The 27092-nt window shown below is 36.9% G+C and overlaps 1 protein-coding gene across 1 annotated transcript in view; it reads right to left on the bottom strand.

Moving 5' to 3' along the window:
- The window catches only part of GPC6 (glypican 6), a 526929-nt gene extending 505665 nt beyond the window's left edge, over nt 1-21264 (bottom strand). The window contains exon 1 of the mRNA XM_062020522.1: nt 21096-21264. Within this exon, the coding sequence (XP_061876506.1) occupies nt 21096-21264 (169 nt within the window). The remainder of the gene's footprint in view (nt 1-21095) is intronic.
- Nucleotides 21265-27092: the final 5828 nt, after the last annotated feature.

Genomic DNA, 27092 nt, shown 5'->3' with positions numbered 1-27092 from the left:
TATATTTTTATATGTTGAAAAGAAAAGTAAAAGTGAGCTCTAAGAGAACAGCGTAAAGAAAGGTTTCACTCTGCTTTTCAAGGCAAAGAGACAAAAGTACCATTTTCAAAAATATGCTAAAACTTCCATTTGTTTATGTTGCACAGGAACAGTTGACTATGATTAAGCAAAATTTCTAGTAAAACCACCTATAATGGTATGTAGTAGTCAGAAAGAGATACCAAAATGGGCTTCAAACTGGAGTGTTAGTCATATAAAGAACCTCAGCTATTTAAGAAGTGCTAACAAAACAGCACCCCAGTTAACTTGTTACATCTTTGTAGTAAGTACTGACTTATCACTTTGCTTCTTTTATATATACTCATCACTTTGTCTGCTGTAGTGGTAACTTCAAAATATTCAGTGTCTGTTCTTGAGCACAAAGCTTGTGTAACATGGCCCTGCCATTTTCACAGTGCAGATCACCCTTACAATAAACGAGGAAGCTCTCCTAGAAAGAAAGGACTGAAGAAATCACTTTTAAACTCTGCAGTACATTTGATTGAAAAATTAAAATACTTATAAAAGAGAATTCTATTCTATAAAAAAAGAATAGGCTTAGTCTGTATTTTTTACAAAACCGGATGCATATGAATAAAAATACACATCAGAAATTATTAATTTAGGCAATACTAGCATGCAGAAAAGAGATAAACATGGATTCATGTATGAATACACATACAGACTCAATGAAGATGGATTTTTCTCTTCAGTGAAAATCAAAGAACATGCACATAGGTACTTCCTGACAATCCAGAACAAAATATCAGGCTAAGCTAAATATACAATTACATCTTTGTTCCTTAGAAAGATAAAGTATTTCCAGTATGGCTTGTCCAGCGTTATGCTACAGCAACATTACAGCACTATGTTCTTTCTACTCTCTCATACAAACTTTTTGATTAAGTAACTAAATCCAAAATAGGAAGGCTTGTGACAGGATGGGTAACATCAGATGCTTTAGCCCTAGTATTTCAGTGAGAAGGGGCACCGAGAATGGTGTCATTATAGAGTTAAATTCTTACAATTAACTAAAATGTATAAGAAATTTTCCATTATGGGAGACTGTCATAAAAGGTAGAAGAAAACTGCTTCTATCAGGCTATTTTGTAAAATGCAATGTGAAAACAGCTAAAGTTGATCCTTCAAATTTAACTTTGCCTATAACTTTGATTACACTGTCATTGAAAGTGACTTTAATTTCAGTGATCTAAAACTGCAACAACTTACAGGCCAAAAATTGCTTCAAGTTTACCTTTTCAATTCTGCAAGTTTCAATATAAGTTAAAGACAAATGTGTCCATGTTTATGCATTAGTTAACAATAAAAGTAAGTTTATGGTCACACACGCATACAAACTGCTTGGTTTGTATCTTGTGCTGTAAGAATGATTATCAAAGAATGAAAACATGCCTGTAACCAAAAAAGTTGGTCACCAAATTAATAAACAAATTTCAGGTTAACCTTTCCTCTTTTATTTCATAGATTTAATGAAATCTGGAAGAGTAGGAAACCTGATACCTGATGATCTTACATCGCTAAAGCAGATGGCTTCATTATTGCTTGTGATTGGAAAAGCTCATCTTATAAAAGTCACCAGAGATTTCATGAATATCTGGAAATAAAAAAATGAGAGGTTTGCTACTATGTCTGTAAAATTAGCCTAATATTGATTTTTCTGGTGCATTAAAATCTGAAGTGAGCCAAACATAAATCTGAGTATACTGAAAATAGTGCTACAGCATTAGCTACCTTATTGCAAATCAAAATATTCTGATTATATTTTCTGTGTATTTGGACTTGTTAATGTCCTCAGTCACATAATGTGTCTGAAGTATTAACGTATCTAATTACTACAGTCCAGCTGTGATAAACAGTCATTAAAAATCTCAATGGCTGTATATTGCTATGCTTAAACCACAGCAGAAGCTTTTTGTACTAGCCAGTAATGTTATGTTTCTCAGATCAGGGAACATTGATGGTATTCCACATATCAGAAGCAAATAAGTTAATTGGAATGTAAAAATCATAGAATCACAGAATGGTAGGGGTTGGAAGGGACCCTTAGAGATCATCTAGTCCAACCCCCCTGCAGAAGCAGGTTCACCTAGATCAGGTTGCATAGGAACATGTCCAGGCTGGTCTTGAAGACCTCCAAGGAAGGAGACTTCACACCCTCCCTGGGCAGCCTGTGTCAGGGCTCTGTCACCCTCACAGTGAAATAGTTTTTTCTTATGTTTAAATGGAACTTTTTGTGTTCCAGCTTCATCCCATTACCCCTTGTCCTGTTGCTAGCTACTATGGAAAAAGGGATGTCCCAACCTCCTGACACCCACCTTTTAGGTATTTCTAAATGTTAATAAGATCTCCCCTCAATCTCCTCTTCTGCAGACTAAATAGCTGCAGTTCCCGCAACCTTTCATTATATGAAAGATGTTCCATTCCCCTGATCATCTTGGTGGCCCTGAACTGGACTCTCTCCAGCACTTCCCTGTCCCTCTTGAGCTGAGGAGCCCAGAACTGGACACAGGACTCCAGATGAGGCCTCACCAGGGCAGAGTAGAGAGGGAGAACCTCCCTTGACCTGCTGGCTACACTCTTCCTGATGCATTCCAGGATGCCATTGGCCTTCTTGGCCACGAGGGCACATTGCTGGCTCATATTTAGCTGCTCTCCCCTCATCTAGCCAGCCGGTTATGCACTCATAGAAGGCTACCAGGTTGGTCAAACAGGATTTCCCCTTGGTGAAGCCATGTTGACTCCCCCTGATAACCATCTTATCCTTCATATATTCAGTGATAACATTCAGGATGAGTTGTTCCATCACTTTTCCAGGGATGGAAGTGAGGCTGACTGGCCTGTAGTTTCCTGGGTTGTTCTTCTTGCCCTTTTTGAAGACTGGAGTGACATTGGCCTTTCTCCAGTTCTCAGGCACATCACCTGTCCTCCATGATTGTTCAAAAATGATGGAGAGAGGCTTAGCAATTACATCAGCCAGCTCCCTCAGCACTCTAGGATGCATCCCATCAGGACCCATTGGCTTAAGAGCCTTAAGCTTGGCCCACAAGTCTTTAACCACTTCCTCTTCCACCCAGGGCAAGTCCTCTGCTGTCCTGGCCATCCTGTTATCCTTGCCAGACTGGGCTTCCTGAGGGTCAGCCTTGGCTCTAAAGACTGAAGCAAAGAAGGCATTCAGTACTTTGGCCTTCTCTGCATCCTCAGACACCAGGGCACCCTCAGCATTTAGCAGTGGGCCCACATTCCCCCTCGCCATCCTTCTGCTGCTGATGTACTTGAAAAAGATGGATGGGAAATAGCCAAGAAAAAAGTCTATTCATCTATTCAGTTTCAGTTGGGTAAAATCTGCATCTGCAAATTCAACAGTGAGGTGTCTATTACTTTGATCCTTCAATCATTTTTGTGAGTGTGGTTATTTCAGTGCCTGATACCTTGTGATACATTCACACACAAGGCGCTGCACAAAAAGGAAGGGAGTAATGTCTCCATACAACGTGCCTGTAAATAAAAAGTTTAAAAATATGGGGAAGCACAAAAAGCCAGCACAGAAATTTAGATAGAGGAATCTGAACATAGAAGGAATGACAAGTCCTTAAAACATGAAGAAGGAATAGCTCCTATTACTGTGGAATAGTGGTAGCATCGTTCTTTCTGGCTGTGATCACTCTGATTTATGGTGTTACCACCTTACCTAACTTTAGATACCTGTGACATGCATCTGAGACACTTAATCTTCATTTCTTCTATAGTCAATAGAGAAAAGGAGCCAGATATAAGATGTATTCATCTAATCTATTCTAAAGCAGGAAACATGTTGTGCTCTGAGAGTTCCTATTTCTTTCCCCTGACTATCAAGAGAGCTGAGATAATTTGCTCAGATGAAGTCATCCATGCACTGGCTGACATCCCCATTCAAAGAAGAGAGAGAGAAAGACAGGGACAGAAGGAAGGAGAGGTACCAAAGATGCAGAGGACAAGAAAATGAAAAAGGCCTAGTATCAGAAGGGTGACTAACCTTTAATATTAAAGCCCTGCATAAAGAAGATGGAGAATCATCAGGAACTGGGAACAACAGCAACCAACATAAATATCTCACTTAATAGAAAATAAAAGGCCGGTGTTTGAAATGCTAGCAAAAGAAGTACAGAGAGACTGACATTGGACATAAATTGGAATGAAACAAGGTGATGAATAGATTTAACTGAGAATGGCAGAGAGGAAAACACTCTGAATAACTATATTATCAAGCTTGAGGGACGCAAAAGAAGAGAGGTATAATAATGCACAGAGCACTGGAGCTAGAACACAATAGGAAGGGAAATCTTCTCGCTTTCTACACAAGCATAAGTCTTCTGGGCCCACACAATTCTGCTGCATATTTGGTTAAGAATATCCCGCTTTCTTTTAAATATACGGCATTTGCTTGTTGCCCTTATTAAAGATTTTTAGGTCTTAAAAATATCAAAAGTTTTTGTTGTTCTGGCTACTTCAAACATTGCCACGAGACAAACCACAGAATCTCAAAAGTGCTGGTTGGAAGGGACATTCAGAGGTTGTTTAACTCAATCTACCACTCAAAGCACGGCCAATTTGAACTTTGTCTAGTCAGACCAGGAAAACTCCACAGATGGAGATTCCATTGCCCTTCTGAGTATTCTATACCAGGGCTGTGCTACATCCTAGAGGAGTTTTTTGTTTGCTTTTTTACTTGAAGCTTTCAAGCTGCAATTTGTGGCCATTGACCTTTGTTATATCATCTGGCACTTCTGAAGAGAGGGAAAAGAACTTGGTTTTATTTTATTTGGCACGAGTTATCCTTTAAGAAATTATAAGCAGCTATTTTAGCTCCCCTTTGTCAGACTAAATTAACCACTTTTTCTCTGATTTTCTTTGCATAACATGTACCACAGGTCCCTGACCATTCTGTAAACCTCTACAGAACTCTTTCCTGTTTCTCCACAACTCTTCTGAAGTGGGATCCTAAAATGGATACTCTTCAGCACCATGTAAAGAGAGCTTGTAATTTCTCTCCACTGGCTATGCTTCTCAGCTATCCCAGTATACTTGTTTGGCACAATAAGGCTAAGAGAAAACTATTCATATTCAGCCTGGCATCCACACTGACCTCTAGATCCCTTCAGTAGGGCTAATTCTCAGGTAATTGCTTTCTTGTCATTCTTAGGTGCAGAGCTTTTTCCTTCTCATTGAACTTCATGGGCTTACTGTTAACCTAGTCCTCAATCCAGGCTTGCCTTGATAAGCCTTTGGACGAAAGCTCACATTTCTCACATCAGCCAATTCCTCTAACTTTGTGCCATGTAAAAAGTTTGTTCTGTGTCACCATCGAGGTCACAGATGACGATGCTGAACAATATGGGCCCCAGCACTTGTCCCCTGATGTGCTGGTTACACTCTCTTCAGCAGCTGCCTGCTGGGCACCTAGCCACTGATCACTGCCCTTTGAGTCTGACAGCCCAGACAATTTTCTAGCCACACAGCAGTCAGATTAGGCAGCCAGGGTCTCCTTAGCTACCAAATGAGAACACTGTGGGAGACGGTGTCAAAAGCTTTACCAAAGTCAAGGTATATTACCTCCATAGCTTTTCTCACATCCGCAGAGCCAGTCATTTTGTCGGAGAGGCAATCAGGTTATTCAAGCATGATTTGCCCTTGAATGCCTGCCGTGAACACTTGCAGTGCCTGAATGCAGCTGGCCTCACAGTCTTTTAATTTTAACACCTGCAAACTGACAATCTCTGTCCTGCAAAGCTGTTGAACCTCAAACTGATGTTGAAATGTCAGAGCCAGCACCTGCTGCACTTCAGGACTTCATAGATTTGTATTTATTTCTTCGTAGCGCTGATTCTAGGGATGGCAATAGACTCTGAAAGATCATATTTGCAAATTAGCAAGCAATAGAAATATTAAATTCCTAAATACCTCCACATCTCATTTTTTGGAGGTGTCTTTTCTGTCTCAAATCAAGCCTTAAAACTAAATCAAATTAACTTGAAACTACTGAGCAATAAACAGAGAATGCATTTTCAGAGTCATTCAGATGTTCTAAACATTAGCTATGAGACATCCAATTAAAAGTATTCCTTGGTGCAATCTTCTGTGAATAAATGATAACATCGATTCATGTTTAGGAGGGTATACAGCTCTACACAGTACATGTCCATTTTAGACAGGCTTCCAGGTCACATGTTAGTATTTTAGTCAATACTATCATCTCTATTAAGATATTCCACACGCAGCATTTTCAAATACCAGGTTTCATTGTTTCCATTTAAAATAGATGCTTTGAAATTGTGGCAGGACTACCTCATAAGACATGCATTTTTGTCTTTCAGAGGCAAACAGATCAGTTACTAAACAGTAAAGGTCAAAGCATAAATCAATCATTTTACTAATAAGCTATCTTCAAGCAATAGCTGTATAAAGAGTAGAAGAACATTTAGCTTGGTGTTGTCTGCAGAGATATTTCAAGAGAAAAGCCTCAAGATGACATCCTGATTCCCATCAGTCCTCTGAGAACAGAGCTTTAAAATGGTGGATAACTCAGATAAGTGCTGTAACAGGCAGGTGCTAGGCCAGTCAGCAAACTAATTGCATGTATTGTATGCTGTCAGTTGAAGGAATTTAAGCACATTTGTAGTATTTGCAAACAAATTTCCTGTCATCTTCATCTGTTGAAGACAATGAAAACATCTCTTTCTGCAGCTTTCTGGTTGTTTTTTTAATATTTCTTCTTCCTAAATACTTTTGATCATAGGACAATGCAAGGTACACTGGTGCTTTCACCTCCGGACTCCTTGTCCCAAGAAGATGTAATGTTAGTTTCTCTTTTTCTATTGTTTTTTAATTTTGGCGAAAAATTAGTAGATACATTTGATAACTTAATAATCAATGAGATGGAATGGTCAATGCAATAATGCTACTTATAGAAACAATTTCAGTGCCAGCCAATTGTCAATGTTTTTATGAACACTGAACCTAGAGGCCACTAGTCTACTGAAATTTGGTGACAGATCTGAAGGAAAATACTTGCTTTGTTTGATATGTAAGTGGAGTTCAATGATGCACTTTAGCTGTGGGAAGCTGGCATGAAGCTGCACAGCAGAAATTTGATACAATGAGAGCGCTGTTGTTTTGAAAGATCAATGATGAGAGGAGGTTATAGCAGAATTTCAGCAGTCTAATTAGTTATGTTGGTAGTATATCCCAAAGAGCTTGTGTCAGATAAAGAATGGGTGTTCCTTTCAAATGAATCATTTATTAATCACCTGGAAGAAGGAGTAAACAGCACATTAATTAAATTCGTAGATTATTCCAAAATGGCGTGTACTGCAACAACTTATACAGAAGTTGGACAAAAAGCCTGTAATGATTGAAGATAAAAAACTGGCAGCTGGTAAGAAGGTAAGTTCTGTCTAGAAAAATGCATTTAAGACAAATAAGAAAAAACTCAACCGGAATACTGGGGAAAAATGACCTGTGTGTAACAAATGTAACGTGAATGTCTAATACAGTGTTGCAGCAAGGAAAAAAGGCAGTTTTATTTCATAAGGGTAAGACATTGCCATTGTAAACACTTCTACAGCAACACAGTGCAGTCATTGAATATTTTGATAAGTCTGGACACTTCTACATCAAAACCCTAAATGGAAAGGAATTTACCAAAAAAAGTAAATATGTGAGAAAATTAGAGTCACAGGAGAAAATTAAAAATTCTGGCTTATAGAAAAAAACCCCAACAACTTGGAATCAATAAGATAGAAAAAACTTGTGACTTTTTCTATAAACTCTATGGCATCAACATCAAGAACATTGAAGCTACATCTAAAATTCTAAGACAATTCAGAAGCAAAGCAGCCCTTGCTTCATGTACAATTTTGTCACTACCAAACTGTGACCTCAGGAAAGTCAAATTGTCTTTATGTTCCTTGGTTTCTTCATCATCTTTACAGGTATACGAATATTGTAAGAAAATTTTCTTAGTTCACAAAGAAGTTGCAAGACTTAAACTAACCAATATTAATTTAAAATATTTTTAAAAAGAGAGAAAATATAAATAATAGAATGAAAATACATGGGGTGAAAAACCAAACATGTCTGGGAGACTTTCACATACAGAAGAACTGTCAAGATAGGGATAAGATAACTGTTTGAAAGAGTTACATCCTTGTGGTCCAAAGGTTTAGGGACACATGTTTTACATTCTTATTTAACATCTATGCTTTCCATCTGTCACCGTGAGATGATCCTTTTCATATTCATTCCTCTATATGAGTGAAGTCTTCTATGTAGACAGGGAAAATTATGCATTGGATTAAAATATGACAATGCAGGATGACTGCAAAATCTGACTACAAATTTTCTTTTCAGCTAAGTGTCTTGAGTCCAATTTCAGAAATGTTTGAAGCTGATGCAGATTTCTAAACAAGCCCTATCATTCAGAGAATGAATATGCATTTCATAATTTTCTTTTTTGGTAGTAGAGGGTAGGAGACAGACAATGTTAATTTTACTACTGAATTCTAATTGCTAAATCTGTTTTCAGCCTTTCCTTCTATCTTATCTAAGAAGATACGTCCACATTAACAGGAAACTGTGACAATCCACAAGCATGTTCTATGTTCAATAGCTAAAATATGACAGACAGGTTGACGTCAGAAAAAGTTCTATTCATTAATTATCTGTATTACTAATCTCAGAATCACGCTCTCATAAGGAATGTGGACTTAAAAGGGCTCTACTCTCTAGGCACTTCCATGCCACTCGCAAACTTCCTTCCATAATGGCACTACTCTTCTTTGAAACAAAACGAGATTATTTTCTTTTCCCCTAGTCACACAAACTGTCATCCTGCTTTAAACTTTGATCTGCCCTGTTTACACAATAATTAAGTTGGAACACAGAGTGAGACTTAGCTGGAAGATAACTTGCCTCCAAGAAGAAACAGCATAGTAATGCATAGAAGGTAAAGATTTAGGGATAGAAAAGTTGTCATCCACCTTTATTATTTAATGAACAAATAACACTATCATCTTATTAGAAAATCAGAACTGTTTCCATTGTAAAGCACAGCACATCAAGGTAAAACCTGGATCTATTTCCTGAAGAGACTTCAGGTCAATGCCCCAGCACTATATAAATGTGATACTCCATTAACTCACACATGTTTTGCAAACAGAAGCTGAGAAGAAACCTTTTAGCTGTTGCAGAACTTGCTGTACTTGTTCATAGATGGTCTATTAGAGAATTTGATAGTGTGCTGTTTCGATGGGTAGTCTAATAAAGTCTTTTAAATAGACTAAGTGGTAATGCATTGATGGGAGCAGAGTCTGGCCCTTTCCTAGGAGTTTGAAATCTATATTGGTACTTTGATGGCTTTATGTCACAGCTGATTACAAACAGAGAACCAAGCACTAAGTTATAGTGCTCTTACTCAAAATTTCCACCTCCTAATTTTCTATAACTGTATGTTGTTCTTATCTCCAAGAGTTACTTGCCATGCTTCATGGTGAAACCATGCAATTTTCACATCTCTCATTCTGTCCTTTTTTTCCCTTTCTTTTACCTGAAGAAACCACAGCACATTTTTGCTGATTTAACAAGCTAAACTAGTTTAGTTGGTTTAAAGTTGGCTGATGGTATGCATAACCATCACAGTAAGGTTACCTTGTGGTTGATCCTAAACTTTGACATCTAAAATTCTCAAACAACATGGGTTTAACTATAATCAGTCTGAACAAGTTTATATTAATGAAGGAAAACTCAGGTGAGAAGGATATGTAAGGTCTGAGTAGCAAATCGAGATTTTAAATAAGGCGGAAAGAAAGAACCCACACATAGGAACACTGAAGTTCTGTACACAAGGTCTATGCAAAGGAAGCAAAAGTTCTATGCAAAGGAAACAAAAGCCACTGAATCAAATAGAGTAACTTCAGGCAGTATTTTAAAAATTTTTGGAAGCAGGTGTATTTTTTTTTTCATTTTTCACTGACAAATTATATTTTGAATTTACTTTTAGCATTTTGATCTAAAAATGTACTTGTTACAAAGATGTCTTGTTTTGCCCTGTTCACCCTATAGCCATCACAAAATTAGCTTGCTATCCATATGCCTGATAATGGTTCAACATTTAGAATACAAGACTAATATTTATCTCCTTATGTAAAAAAATAATAATTAAAAAAAAAGGTAAACTGCAAGCGAGAACACTGAGAGAGCAACAAAGAAGAAATAATATATGACCACAGTACTATCCTTTTAATTTCACATGGGCATAAACAGCACTGCACAAACTCACATGCAATAATATCACCGGAGTCTCAGTTTGAGACTTGTTAATAGAATGTCCAAGTACACCTTCTTTTGCACACCCAGAGCACTGAGTTAAAGATTTACAAGTCATTCTTGTAAAAGGTCAAAGGGCCCGCGCTTTGCCTCTCAATGCTGTATTTGTTTTTGTTTCACAGATTACATCAAAAACCTTTCATATCACTGCTAATCCTAAATTTAAATGGATTATAGCTTTCCTATGTATGCTTAAAGTAGTAGAAATAAATAGATACAAGAGATTATTGATGAAGACATTGCCAGTCTGCATAGTAACACATTTGCAATTTAGGGAATTTGTAAATAGCAGCATCAGAGAAGCAAATTTAAAAGATTAAGACATTTAGAAATTTTAGTCAAACCAGGAAACTGCTATTGTTTTTATGCTGTGCTAAGATTGTTTCCATTCAAGCCATGCATTTGAATGCTGAATTACAGATACTCCTTGCATTCTAAAGCCTCTTTCAAACTAAAGAGGAAAAGTGGATGCCAGGATGCAGGGCAGAGTTACATACTACAGAAACAACAAAACATCCTGCTGGAAAATAATCTTCACAAAACAGCTATTTCCTGCTCATACTTTTAGAGGATTTACCAGATCCTACAACCTTTGACAGATAAATCTATTGACTGCAATGGCAATAAAGTTCTTCAGATTGCCAAATTTGAGATCTTTACTGGGTTGGCTTTCCTTGGGCCACCAGGTTTCAATAATTATCCATCCTTTCATGGGACTAAGGCCACCATAAAAGTACAGTCAGTTCTCATTTGTCCTTCTCTTACCTCTAATCTTCCCTTACTCTTTCACATCACTCTTACTCTGTGCACTTCTGTAGAGACAAATGAACAAACCACATTTCCTCCCAGGCACACTGCTACAACAATGAAAAAGTTTTAGTGAGCAGCCTACTGATGCGTAAGTAGAAAACCAGATCATACTAGAGAAACACATCTCTCAGCAATGTAACTACATAAATCACGACTGTAGCACAGGTGAAGGTGAGGATAAGGAGTTTCATTTCAGTGTTTTTTAAACATGGTGGGCATAGCATTGCTTTGTCTTGCTGCCTTTTTTATTTTATGCATGCATTAGCTGAAAATGCAATTGATCCCCATGCAAAGGCCTGATGTTAAGCCTGTTTCTTTTTAGGTCCAGCACAGATTTCTCCTTCGGCTAAGAAATGAACAGAGATTTTTCTGTTTTTATGTGCCGTCATGGATTTCAGTGCGTATGAAAGAATGCAATTCAAAAAGCCAGTCACAATAAAGAAAAGAATATAGGAATATAAGAGGCAGAAAATCCAAATAAATCCCTATGCTTTTAAGCTTCTCCATGAATAGTTAAGTATGATATTACCCTAGCAAGAATAATAAAGTCTCTCTGGCTCTGCTATTAGAACTGGTCATTAATTACTTTGAATTAATTACTTTGCACAGTGGCCTTCTAAAACATCAAATCATGCATGTTGTGGTATCAAAATAGGAAGCTGAATTTCAAATAACGATTTCATAAAGGAAAAAGATCGCTTCTGGACACTGTCTACAAGCTTTAGTTCTGTTCACTAGGCAGCAAATCTCAGCTAGTTGGATTTGGGTAAAACCCAAAGCCAATCCTGATCTGTCTGAGATTCTGAAATCCATTCCTCATAACCTAGAAGCATCTTCAGCTCATGGTCAGTACTGAAACTTCATTAGACACCAGAAAAGGGTGAGAGAGGTCTCCCCTGAGAGCTCTTCCTGAGACCTTAAATTAATATGTTATTTACTTGTAGGAGAACCAGGAAAGAATGGAGACATATGCAACAGCAGACACTGAAAAAACACTGCTTTCCTGGAAGTGTTTGAGATTTGCCTGTAAAACCGAACAAAATTTTAACATCAGAAATTTGTAAAAATTAAAAATGCAGTGCTGATTTTTTCCTAAATTCGTAGAACTTCACTGTGCCATAAAATATGCTATAGCATAAAAGTTTATAATAATTTGTTTCCTCATTCAAATCCAATTCAAATGTTGGATTTTTTTAACTGAAAAGAAATGTTAGCATTCATTTGAAATCCTGCATAATTTAAAAACTAAATGTGTATGGCATTTTGTTGACATGAAATACAAATTTCAACTTTGAATCTTCCTTCTTGCTTTGTATGGTAACTGAAACAAGCTCTTCAAGCAATTGTTTCCAGCTTTTGAAATTTAAAGAACTAGTCTTTACCTGCTTAGTCTTGCTAGTTAATTGTGCTGAGAACATAGCACATTTCCTAGTCTGTATTTCTTCACATATATCCTTATCTTGATATGGTTTGAAACTTGTCGCATTTTTCCCCTCTAGAGATTTTATATGCTCCAAAAACTAGTTCACAACAAGCAGAGATCACCTGTCTTCCAGCAGTAACTCCACGGTACTACCAAAGTTTGATTCAAACTTTTATACAAGTATGTATAAATTGATGCCTACCTTAGACTGCACATCCCTTTGAAAATACTTCAATGTCAGAAGAAGGAAAAAGCAGATAACGACAGAATGTATTTCCTCAGCACAGTACTAGTACCTGTGTGGCCAAGTTGCTCTTATCAGAATAAAAATTAAATTTCAAATCACAGGCATGTACCCACTCACTGAAGTTACTACTGCAACAGCTACCTCCTGTTGCCTTTTGTAACCCATGATCTTGCTGAGATTTCGCTGACTGAAAATGTCTTACATCATTGAAATGGGATGTTTTCACCTCCTTCCTGCACCATATATGTCTAATGCTTTCACTGTGACTGTAGCTCTTCAAGAGCAAGGACAGACTATATGTTGATGAATTTCCTAACTCATAAATAGTTAACAGCTTCTAGGTGCTCCCATGATATTACAAGAAACTATCAATTCACAGTAAATAATTTCATTCAGGAATGTTAAATTAATAACTGGTCATATATTAAAGAAGACTGATTTAAGGCTCTAAGGGTTTTTGTTCATTTTATTAAAATTCCTGGTATAGCTTCAAAGCACACTTCAAGTAGCAATGGTGCCCACCGTCTGTCTCTCCAGTAATATAAAGACTATCTTCTATAAAAGCTGCATTGCTACCCATATAAGATTGCCCCTGCAAGCTATATACTGTCCTTTACATGATTATAGTCACAATAGACAGTTCATGACACAGTAATTTTTATATAGTTTTTTTCCCTCCCCCTTTTACAGATTAGTTCCTTCTCTATGCATTGCCCTTACAATATTGTTGCTGTTAATTGTAACCAACCTGCACATTGTTGAAGCATTAATTTGACATTTCAGTGATGCTATTAATATGAATGCAAATTGCATAGAGGTATAACTAGAAGAAAGTAAAAGTTTATGTCTGACAATGCTTGTAAATAAATTTATACATACCCCAGAGTAAACTGAGGATGCGATGCATATACAATAAACACACTTAGCAAAATAATTTCAGTTTAACTAGGAAAAGCTGGGAAAGTTGAAAACAGAGATCTCAATTAATGTAAATATGTCTCAGACTGAATGAGTGAGAACTGTATCAGTAATATTGAAAAAGAATCTATAAAAACATTATGGAGAATAAGTGAAATTTAGGAAAATTGGAATTTAAGTACCTGTATCTATCAAGTCATGCATTTTTTAACGTCCCAAGAATGTCCATGCACAGTATGAACAAGCAAGAAATACTACAGTATAGATCATCTAGTAGGGTTTACACCTTTGTGACCTCATTTTGTCTATAGCAGTTTGGCCAGCAGCAACTGTACTAGTTACAGTGGTGTTACACCTAACAACAATTGTGCAGCAAGCATGGTGTTACTCTAACCAGCTTGCCCTTACACCATTTGTCAGCCTTCACCAGCACCAAGTGGGGCTGCCCACACAGACATAGTCTGCTACTGCTTTCTACCAGCACCTACACAACAGCTAGATTGCACTATGGGAGTGTAGACAGCTTATGTTTATTTTTTCTTCTCACCTACCAGTATAGAATGAGAGGTAAAGTTTAGCGAGTGGGGAAGACTTCAAAAGGAATATATCCCCATGTCACATCTTTCCTGTCTTCTTCCTGAAGATCTAGTAGCTCTAACTTACACATGCAATTTTGATATTTACTATAAAGCATAGTACAAATGGACCTTAATATGCCTAGTTTTAAAATGTCTCTAAAAATACTCTTATGGCATAAAGGCATATAGTTCCCTTCTCTAATGGATCCATTTTACTGCTAAAAGGGACATTCCTGTGACATTCCTCCCAGAAAAACAGTCATTTCCATATTTTTCTGGCAAACCACAGAGAAGAGGGAAAATGAAAAAAGGAAATTTTAAAATAAGCTCAAAAAATTCTTCCAGACAAGCTGAGATAGAGCAAGATAGATTGCCTTTCAAATATTCCAGGATCCTCTTAATGAAACTGTATTTTAAGTTTGCTTTTAATTTCCCAGTTGTTTGGACTAAAAGTCAAAAGAAATAAGAAAAGAAGATAAGCAAAAGGACAACAATGTTTCTACATTAGAGTCAACAAATGGTAAATGGTAAGGCTATAGTTCCGATTATCTCAGGTGCTGACACTATGTATGAATACCCTTGTTTTGTAGCTTGGTGTTTATATCCCTATTTTTAATTCTTAGAGCACAGTTTTGTCATTGCTGCACATCAGGTAAGCATCTACCACCACAGTAAGAATCTAGTATGAGTAACAGTCTCTTATGGCTGATTGCCAGAAGACTGATGTCTTTCATCAGGGTTATGGACTTGAAGCTGAGTCCTTTATTAATCCTATTCTTGCCCATATGCATATGAAGTATCTTTAATCGCAGGAGTTTTAGTATTTGTAAAACAGCAATTTTACTTATGGGTTAGTATTTTTAAGCCTTGGACACTATGTTCAAAAAACAATTTCCATCATAAAATATTAAAGACACTATTCAGAGCTTCAGTGAGGATTAAATGTCATTTGAATTTGACAAGACAGAATTTTTTCAACTAGCAAAAGGATGATGACCAACTGCCATAGTGCTTACCTTCCTCAATATTTTTAATGTCTTTTTCTCCACAAAAATACTACAGAAAAAAAAAGAAAGGATGACTTTTTTAAAAGAGGCAAACAAAGATAGACTCAAAAGCGTTTCAGATGTTTCACTCCTTTATTCTGTTCCTTGGGGTGGAATTTATCTGAACAAATGTGTAAGTAAGTCCACTGTACAGGCATCTATGTCTGAACTAAATGCCCTCTCTAATCAATACAGAAATAAGCACTTCAGGGAGATATTTTTCCAGACCTATTTGAGGTGTAAACCAGTACGACTTGCACCTATCATTCCTTATTGACCACTAAGAGAACACCATGGACATAAAATGTTCAGCAAGGGAAGGTCTGTTTTTTTGTTTAACAGTAAAAACACTGTATCCTTGCCCTCTTAAAGCCCGTTTGGATTTGGCTGTGCCTGGACAACATGCTTTGTAAAGAGAATCATTTTAGAGTGAGTCATGTCCGCCTGTTCCACTACAGGGTAGCTGCTTGTAGTTTGCTTTGAAGCTTCATAAAACTGATGCAGCTGGTTAGAAGATGACATGCTTCAGTGACCAGTTGCACTTAGAAAATGAAGGTGCAGAAGAGAACAAGCCACTTAAATGCATGAAGTGCATTTGCAGCTGCAAGGACTGTGCAGAAAACACCAGTTGCTAGAGCACTGCCTTTCAGTATAGGACTTGACCTGGTTACAGGAACTTGCACACTGTCTGGAAATTGTTACTACTGAGCCAATGTTTCACAGAATCTCAGAATGGGAGGGTTTGGAAGGGATCTCTAAAGAATATCGAGTCCAACCCCAACGGCTCAAACAGGTCCACCTAGATTAGGTCACACAGGAACGCATCCAGGCAGGTTTTGAAAACCTCCAGAGAAGGAGACTCTACAACCTCCCTGGGCAGCCTGTGCCAGGGCTCCATCACCCTCATAGTAGAGAAGTTTTTCCTTAAGTTTAAGTGTTCCAGCTTTTGTCCATTAGCTCTAGTCCAATCACTGGACACTACAGAAAAAAGTGTTAACCCCTCCTCGTGAGATATACCTTTCAAATAATTTTAAGGATTAATGAAATGCCTCCTCAGTCCCCTCTTCTCTAGGCTGAAGTGTCCCACATTCCTTTCCTCATAAGGAAGATGCTCCAATCCCCTGATCATCTTGGTGGCCTTGTACTGGACTCTCTCCAGAAGTTCCCTGTCCCTCTTAAGCTGGGGAGCCCAGACCGGACACAGCACTTGAGACAAGGCCTCACCAGGGCCTCAACCTTGCTTTTTTTTGCCAGGTTTAATGAGATACTTCTGCCTGGATACACAAGTTCTTACTTTTTTGGAAGGCAACTTCACAAAACACACTCTTGTCAAGGAAAGATTCAAGCTCACTATTTTTTACCAAGTTCTTTCATAAATTATGCACGAAAAGAAAAAGGAATACAAGGTGTCTGGGATGCTAGCTCGTAGGTACTGTTTAGGGGATTGTCTTTGAAACTTTCTTTCCCACCCTGTAATTTACACTGCTACTACTGGTAATGACTGTAAGAAATACAAGCAGAACTAATGGGTATGGATCACTGTTCTCCTAGACTTTAAAAAAAAAAAAAAAAAAAAAAAAAAAGGAGCACACAGAATGATGACCCTGTAACAGATCAATGCAGCTGCAGATTGGTTCTTATGCTATTCAGGTTATTTTCCTTAAAAGGTGTCATGTCTCACACATTCTGCTGAAGGCTATCCATATCCATTCAAGTTCATGACAGCTATTCTTAGACATTCTTTCATTCTACTGACTGCTACTGTACTTTTTTTTACGAGAATGAGGCGACAGTACCTATTTTATCAGGATGAGATGTATTTAGCTTAAATTAAAATTATTTGCCATGATTTTCCTACAGTTATTCAAAGGATTAGTGAGAAAATGTCAATGAACAGCTACTTGTCTCTTCATTAACATTCATGACAAAACCTTCCGGCGGGGCAGGTTTCAGCTGCTGATGGAGCAATACTTAAAAGAAATTGGCTTGTCTGTGAAACAGCTGCTCAGCAATGCCACTACTCAAGGGAATCAGTGATAATAAGATGATACTACTACAGCTACACTTGGAGCATAATATGTTTTAAGCTGCTTTGAGGTATGCAGTGGGAGTCCAAGAATTGGAGCATGATTGTTTGTCTATTGCTAGAAACAGGAAACAGCTGATCACTACATATCTTCTGTTTTGGATTAGTCCTATCCAAAGCCCTGAGGTAAAAGAAGAATCCATATCTGCTGGAGCTCCTCCTGTGTTTTCTGTCTGCTGGAAGGGATTTTGTTCCTTTTCCTAGCTTTTGGAAAGGTTTGTGAGCCCGATTGCTGAAATAGGTATGGCATTCCTTGGTAGGAACATTAAGCACGTACTGTTTCCATGGAATTTTTCTCATTTCAGGTCTCACTTTCTTACACAAGATTCTCAGAAGATTCTCTGGACCCTCATGTACCCATTAGTGAAATTCCAGATATTAATTCTTTTGAAATGACCATCAGGTATGGTAATACAGTGGCATATATACAGATGTTGGCAACACAGATGTAAACACCTGCACATAAGGCTCAGCCAAAAAGCAATTGTCAGCTGGTATTATATGTGCAGTGACTCAAGGTAATTCACACCAATTGTCTAGAATATGGAAACCAAATGAAAAAATACTATTATCATACCTTTGGCTCTGAGATATCTTTGAATTTCACATACCATGAGTGATAAAACACTTAAGAAAAAAAAAGAATCTGGTCAAATGAAGCAGTTAAAAGTCCCAATACAGTGACACTCCCTTGGAAATGTGGAAGAAAAATGAATAAGAAATAGCTATAGTTATACAGACTTTAGGATTCAAGAACTGGTTACCAGTCAAAAGAAAGACATAATTTCTTCTGATGACAGCTGACTCCAAAACACTTAATAGTTTTAGAGTCCTTTGCTACAAATTTCACATTTAGTTTATCCCACTTGTAGTTTTACAAAAATCAGTTCTTGTAGAAATGTGGAAAGTACTTCACTTCTGCTAAAATGAAATAAAAAACTGAGATAGAAATGATGTAAGAACATTGCCAATGGGCTGAGGGAAGTGAACCTTACACTCAGCTCAGCACTGGTAAGACTACATTGGAGTGCTGCATCTATGCTCAGGCTCCCCAGTACAAGAGAGATATGGATGTACCAGTGAAAGTTCAGCAAACAGGCAGTAAGAGCATGAAGGGATTGGACCATCTCTCATGCTTCTCTAGAGAAAAGAAATCTCAGGGGGATCTGATCCATGTAGATAAATGTATGGTGGGGGCAGTAAAGAAGTTGTCGAAAGAGGCTGTGGAGTCTCCACTCTTGGATTCAAAACACAGGTGCACGTGTTTCTGGGTGATCTGTCATAACTGACCTTGCTTTGAGTAGGGTGGGTTGACTAGGCCATCTCCAGAGATGCCTTCACATCTTAGTCATGCTCTGTTTCTGTGTAAAAATGTGTGTCTGACTAGAGGCTATGTTTAAGTTACAGCAGATTGAGTTCCCTTGTAGATTAGATTATGAATAAGAATCTAAGGCAAGATCCTGGAAAGGAAAACAGACCACAAATTACCTTTCAAAATGGAAATCATAAAATCCTTTCATCTGTGTTTAAGTATATGGATGTGGGATAGAAAGCAAATAAGAAAAGCGAGGCAAGGCACACGAAAGTCCGATCATAATTCAACAAAGCATTCACACACCTCTAGAAAGTCTTAGTGAAGATCAGGATTATCCTAAGACATAAAGTTGGTACAGCAGAATAAATCTGCAAACATCTACAAGACCTTCCACGTCCCTTTCAAGAGTTTGCAAAATGATATAAGTCTGCACGAACGAAAATGCTGGCAGCAACACTACTTCAAAGTAACTCCTCACAGCAGCAATGCTAATATACACTCTATCTCAACATTACTTAAATGTCCTTATGTTGTTATTGCTTAGATATGCTGCTCTATATAAACACAGGTGCTTTATGCAACTGCCTTAAAATCATCACAATTGGCTGTATTTGTTTTGTTATTTGTGGTGTACTAGCATCAAATGGATAAGTTGTGTCAGAAGTTCGTTGTGCAATCAAAGTACCAGAGTATAACACATCATAAAAACCATGACCTTGAAGATTTAAAGCACTAATGTTATTTAACAATCCAATATTTGCTTTACACCAAAAAGCATCATCCTGTTTTAAACTGCAACAAATCTGTTTTTTGCACTGAAAGACAGCCTATTAGGCTAATATATTTTTCCAGTAACGCATTTACCCTTCTAGAAAGACTAAGCAGTTTTTTTTCCAAATAAGTGAACAACTTCTGAATGGTTTTACAACAGCATTAAAATACTGAAAGTATACACAAAGTTCAAATGCTCTTTGATAAGACTTCACATTACAAATTCTCTTTAAAACATGAATGATAAGCCAGAAGAAAGCACTTTCCTTTTAATCCAGCTTTCTGTGGAGCAGATTCATAAGAATCCCAGAATGCAGTATTTACATCAGTTCAGTAACTTTCAGCTACATACCTTACTGTCAGTATGAAGACACAGAATTTTAGGTTACTAAAAAAGCCATAATGTGCTTAAATTGAAATATGAAAAAAGACCTCAAGTTCCCAAATAATTAGCAAGGTACCATCTGAACTCTGTGGTAAATCTGGGATGGATTGGCCAGCCTTATTGCACCTGTTTTCAGGCTTTCTACCTACATACAAAAATGCAGCTCTTCAATCCTCTTTGTGATGCCAATTCATACCTCTCAGTGCCAGAGTCTTTTCTACTTATGCATATACAGAAATGCATATATAGGGGGACACATTCAACATAAGTATAGGTTTTATATTTAGATACAGCCATGACTAAATATTCTGCAGCTCATTTACTCTTTGCTGATCTGCAGTTTATTAGAAAAGCTTCATACAGTGTGACTTGCAAATACAGACACAACCATAAAAACTGCTGATGTTCATTACTAAAGACAAGCATTGGCAAACTGTGGCACTGAACCCTTGATCTTACTAAGATTCTATGAAGGCTGAGGACCAGAAGAGATTGCAGCACTGATTAGAAACAAATAAAACCCCTAAACTGTCCTTGTCAATTCTTTCTAGGTATAAAAGACATGTTGATACTGCTTAAGTGGTTTGCATGACAATCTCTCTCAAATGCAACTGAGGTCTGAGTGTTTGGAAGTCAGAAGCCCTCGAAGAGACTCTAAGTCACAAGAAAATAATGCAGGAAAAAAAATAAAACATCATTAAGGATACAAAAAGGCAGACTACAAAAATCTTTGCAATAATAAAAATCATGGGAGAGCTACAGTTCATCTTGCAACAGTGAACATAATTGCAAACCTAAATTTTGCATTTGAAACTAGGAGACAAAAATTATAAACCTCTCTATGCATATCTAATCTCTTGTTTCAACATTAGCCAAGCCTGCAGGCACTTAACAGGCCGATTCTTATGCTATGGTAATTAAAGGCAATACTCACAAGGCCAATAAGCATACCAGCTGTAAGTTAACCCTTACCATAGCCAAAATGACAACTGCAAATATGTTGTCTAGTTGTAAAGAAAAGAAAACTGGAATTCATTCTAGAGAACTGGTTTTTAAATCCCATAAGCTTGAAAATAAGTAAATTATACACAGCCTACCGTCAAACTTCTTGTGCCGGGATACAAAAGTGGTGCGTACGAAGTGACTCGTCTCCTCCACTAAGTTTTCAAATTCCAGTTTGCTCTGTTGGCTCAACTTGTCCTCCATTTCTGAGGTGCAACATGTATATTCCTGAGGACAGATTCTCAAATGTTCCCCTGGAATCATAAGGAAAAAAAAAAAGTATTAGAAATATTTTAATCCAGGTAAAAATTTGTCAGAACCAAATATACGTCTTTTCAGAACCAAGTATACATAATATCCCTTCAGTTAAGAAGGGTGGGCTACCCAAAGAGCTCTTTAAAGACTGAGTACTTGATTGGGAACCCTGAGTCTGTATCAATCACTTTGCCACAGTTTGTCATTTGTCGCACAGGACAGGAGACACACTTTGCAGAGTTGTTTTGAATACTTCAAAAGATAGAACTGTCTCACACCAAAAGTGATTCCTCACACTGGAGAAGCCTTCATCATAAACAGACATATACTTAACAATTCAAAGACAATTCCTTGCTTTCTGTTTGCATTCAAACTGCCTAGAGAAATACCTAGTGAGATAATCTGTTACAAATCACTGGAGTTGCCTTGCTGTCAAAATCTGAAAAACAGAAATTATGTATTTCTGTAGATAGTTCTCACTTGCCCTAATGCACCAAAACATTTTCCTTGTCTACCCTTCCTCCCTTCTCCTTGAGTAACTGTATTTTAATGACTGTTCGGGTGCCACATGCTTTCTTGGGCAGCATTTCTTGTCAGACCGAGCAACTGCTCTTCCGAATAGAAGAAAGCAATGAAGAGTTTAATTAATGCTTATGCTATACGGAAATGCAATGAAAAAGGTAATGAAAGCCTCTTATTTAATTCGATAGATTTATCTCTTGGAGCACTGTGCCAGTTCTTCTGACAATATTGCTTTCTTCAGTATAATTTGCAAGTGGAAACCAATTCTTTACCTCATGAAATTAAAATGGCCTGTTATTACATGAAATGTGAATTTCCAATTGACACTGTACTATGGGTGTCAGAAACATTTAGCTCAGTTTGTACAAAGGCTGGAAATTCTACCATTCCCTCTTGAGAAATAAAAAGAATGATCTGCCTCTATGACTGAAGTTACTTGTAAGGCAATGAAAACATTTAGCTTTCTGTACACCAAATCCTGATTAAAAATCCCTCTGCAAATCTCTTAAAGGTGCAAATGAAATGATATACAAAGCCCAAGGGTTAAATAAATATTAGGGACCTGATTCTCATTTATACCAAGACTCTGTTCTACCACTGCTGAGCCATAAAGAAGATTTAAGTGCAATTTATACCTACTTTAAGGCTACTTTTCACCATTCTTATTATGTAGTGAGGAGAATCAGGCCCTAAGGTTTATGCTTCCCAGGGGTATAATACATTTAGCTGCTGCATCATTTTGAAAACAGTATCAAAAAAGGTCTGCACATGCTTAGAATAAACATTGTCTTGAGTTTATCCTCACCTTATTACAATTTTTGTTTTAGTTTTTGGAAAAGAAAAAAAAAAAGAAAAAAGTATTTTAATTTGAACTTTAGTCATTCCTCAACTCTGATCCATCACTCTTGTCTTTCTGGTGTTTTGTTCTGTGAGGGTCTCAAGATTTTTTAAAAGCTTACAGCTATAAATCTTCTGAAAGGATCATTTCATTATTATCAGTTACTGTTGGGCAGTGCTACCTACAAGTCCCACTTATGTCCAAAAACACCATGATATAAAACACTGTATAAACCTGCTAAAGAGATAGCCCATGACCATCAAAATATTGTCAGGATTGTAGGATTGTTTCCCATGACTACTACGCCCTCCCAACACAACACATTACTTCCTCTCCATCCTCAAAATCACTCCTTCTAAGCCATGAACAACAGTTACAGAAACTGGTGAGTGTGTTACTGTCAAACATAAATAATAGTGGCAAAATAATGGTTGTCTTACACTCTACATCTTCATCACATTAAACTGAAACTATTCAACAGGTAACAAATGACTGCAGAGGTACCATAATAAGAGAATCAGAATTGTTTTAGTAATAGCAATATTCTGAGTTTTTATTAGATGTCAGAAAGACAAGGAAAGCTGAAATATTGTGTCTTCAGAGCAGTGTTGTGTGCTTGATTAATAAATAATTTTTTTAAAGTATACCACACCCATAATGTCTGTAAGCCCCTTCCTTGACAAACTCAGGGGTTTTGGTCACTGGAAAGCATTCAGTAGACCTACTATCCCAGGTCCAGTGACACCAGTAGTTTATGCTTTCTATTATGTAAGTCCCCCAATCCTGTTGCAGTCAATGATTTTTACAAAATTTGCTTTTCTTTCCTCTGTTTATTCAAGTTTGATTTTTTTCCTCTTTTATCTGGTGCTATTTATTTTTTGTAATTGCCAGACCATAAAATGAATTAACTCTAATCATCAAAGCATTGTGCTTGGTGAGAAACAACCATGGGTCTAGATTTTTCAAGAGATTATAACAAATAAAATCATATTGAACTCAGTATAGCAGAAATCTTTGTAGTTATATTATTATTTTTTCTCATTTACTTATTTACTTTCTCTTTGCTACAACAAAGACTTCCTACCTTGGCTGCTAAAAACTCATTCAGATGCCTATTTATTTCTTACACATGTATTTTCATTAAGTTTCTTTTTTTAATTCACTGTATCTTCATTCATTCGTGAGACTTTTGACTACTGAAATGTGAAACATTTATTAGATATGCCCACAATTTGACACTACCTCGTTGCTTTCCTCTCATAATGTATCTTCCTAAATCATCTATACTAACCCCTTGCCTTCATCCCCAAAAATCTGATAAACTATAATTGTTTTTTAAAAAACATTTCTAGCTCTTCTCTCCTCCCCTGCCATATTAGACTTAGATTTTGGTAGAAAGAAGTAATAATTCAAACAGTGTGCTACTCTCCGTATTCTGCCTTAAGATTTTTTTTCCTCTTCCTTTCCTGCACTTCAGGCTCAGGTCAGATTATAGGTAAAGCAAAAGTATTTTCCATTGCTCCATGACAATAGAGTGTTTGTAATCTTAAGAGCTTCAAGTATACTTTGCTATGCTGAAGTTTTCAGAAATTGTGGCTCATAAGCCCTAGCATGTTTGTACTGATCCCAGCAGGTTGCAGTCTCCAAAGGCTCACAATTTGGAGTCATATTCAGGCACTTTCATGGAAATGGTGAATGGAAACTCTGACAAAGAAGTCCTTTCTGTGTGCTCAATCTTAATTTCCTTTTTAAAAGCAGTGATTACCACTTTGTGTTTGTTATTAAACATTAGACTCACATTAGAGTCACCAGGTCATTAGTTCACTCCTTGGACAAAAGAAAGGGCACATGATTTTCTGAAAACAAAGTAGGGGGTTTTGGATCATTTTTTCCTTGTTGGTTTTAGTTTGAGGGTTTTTTTGGTTTGTTTTTTTTTTTTTAAATGAGTTGTGTGTGCTTTATTTTGGATTTTTTGTTGTGCAAATCAGTGATATAACAGACTACTTGGATTGGAAACAATTCTGCAGGCTATATTTTATTGTGCTTCCTCTATTTCCCTGAACACGATTATTTACCATTTGCATTTTGTAATATATTGTTCTGTTACTCTAAAAGGAGTTTAATCACTGATTTGTGTATTTACACACCTTAAGTATTTTGCAGGCTCAAAATGTGCTGACAGCTAATGTACCAATTCTTGCCCTGGGAAACTCCATATGGCCCATGTTCTTATGCTAATTTTAGCAAAGAATTTCATGGCACAAGTGGCACTGGATATAACTGACTAGTTTTAACTTGTTGCAAATGATATGTCCCCAGACAAATTTGACAGAATGCAGTTACGCTGTACCAGCATTTTGCCAGACTAAACAAGTATTAACTCAGCAGTTCCCAATGACCTACCATAACTCTTCTAACCACTGTTTCCAGCTGAAGATGCTGACCTACATATCTCTCCTCATGTGAGTTAGGTTATATAAATCAAATCAATTGCCTACTACAAATTCAGCTACCAGTATTCAGTTTTAGTTTTATTACAGCTGTAATCTCACACCTGTCTTCACATGATCCAAATTGGCAAATTTTGCAGTTGAATTTGGCAATCCTGCTGGCATGTTGCTTTGAAATGTGATAAAATAATGTATAAAACACTTGTTTTATATTCAGATACATTTCAGTTTGGTGCCCCCATAACATGCTAGAAACCTCACAAGAGTCTTTATAAAAATTTTAACTTACAATTCTCAAGCTTCAGAAATGCTTCTACTGTGTATCAAAATGCCAGAATTGATTTGAGCATGGTAACTACTTGCAAATGATACAATCTTCAGATTGTAAACCCTATGGAATATAACATTACCCTTAACAATTTCACTGTCAGATTTCCCAAACACCTGATGCAATCATTGCTTCCATTATTAGAACTGGAAGCAGGATCACATGAGTTTTATGGGTTACATTGCACATTTAATTTCAGAAACAATGTTTAACAGTTTAACAATTTCAGAAACAATTTTTTCTGAGGCAGTCAGTATTTTATAGTTTCTATCCTAATAATAAATTTTAAAAAATGATATTGTTTTGTTGGCAGAATGGTAAGACTAATTGTATGACTGGTGAGAACAGAACATGCAGTCAACATACTGATTCATATATCCAGCAATAAATAAATGTCATGGGCCATGGAGATATCAAAGGGCTGGAGAACCTGCCCTGGGAGTGAAGATGAAAGAGTTCTTTTCTCTATGGAAAAGGGTCAGTTGGGACCTCATCACAGTATTCTGCACTTAAAGGGAAGCTATAAAGAAGACAGGGTCCCTCTCTTCCAAAGAGTCACATGGAGAATACAAGGGGCAAGAGACAGAAGTTGCACCAGGAGAGGTTTCATCTCAACATAAGAAAAAAATTTTTGACAGTGAGAAAAATCAATCACTGGAACAACCTCCCCAGGGACATGGTGGAGTCCTATTGCTGGACGTTTTCAAGATGTGGTTGGATAGGGTGTTAGCTAATCTTATCTAGGTTCCCTTTACCACAGTGCTTTGGGCCAAATGGTCTGTCAGTGTTCCTTCCAACAGGATTGTTCTATGGTTCTATGATTAAGCACTTCAGAGTTTCCTGCCTCTGAGAATTATAAATAAATGGAATAGCTGGAGTTTTTGTTTTTAAATTAACATTTTACACCTCATTTTCTATATTAAAAAAAATTTTTACAATATGACTAATTGAGTTATAACAAAACTCTCATTCAGCTTTAACCTCTTCCCACTGTTTTGAGATTCAGACCTTTGTCTGTATCAGTGATGATCTTTCTGAACACCTGCTTTTTCAAGTTGTCAATTTAAGTGCTCTACTGGTGAAATCAGAAGCATGGAAGAACTCTTTATGATCATATTATTCATTTTCTATTGTAGAAGGGTACTCTTTTCCAGTACACTTATAACCTTCTGTCATTCATATATGCAAAGAGAAAATAGTGCTATAGAAAAATTTGACTCACAATCACCTTTAACTTTAAAAGTCCACAAACAGCAGTATCACATTTTCTGCATTAACTTATTTAGCAGTTTAGAAACATAAGTTTCATAAATTTAGCCAATATTTGATTGTGAAAATTAAAATATCTTTTTGTTGAGCAAAACCTGTTCCCTAACCAAAAAGTCCTAAGGTTCCTTCTGACTTTTAAATATCTTCTCTGTGGGGTATAACAGCCCTGTAGGTAGCATCTATAAAATTACACCTGACATTCAAGTCACAGAACTGAAATTTCCTACACAAACTAAAGAGAAACAGATTATTTAAAATTGTAATATTGTCCTGACAAGTGATGATAGGATTAATATTTGCACAGAAAATGAAAGCTAAATGACAGTTAGAGGAAGGGAAAGCTGTCTGTAAGACACAGATCATGTTGTCATATACAGCTCTCCTAATTTTAATAAACAGCATAGTGAACCTGAAAAACTTGTATGTCCAG

Source organism: Colius striatus, chromosome 1 (genome assembly GCF_028858725.1).
Source record: "Colius striatus isolate bColStr4 chromosome 1, bColStr4.1.hap1, whole genome shotgun sequence".
NCBI lineage: Eukaryota > Metazoa > Chordata > Aves > Coliiformes > Coliidae > Colius > Colius striatus.
The sequence above is the reverse complement of the archived record's forward strand: the minus strand, read 5'-3'. Positions and strand labels throughout refer to the sequence as shown.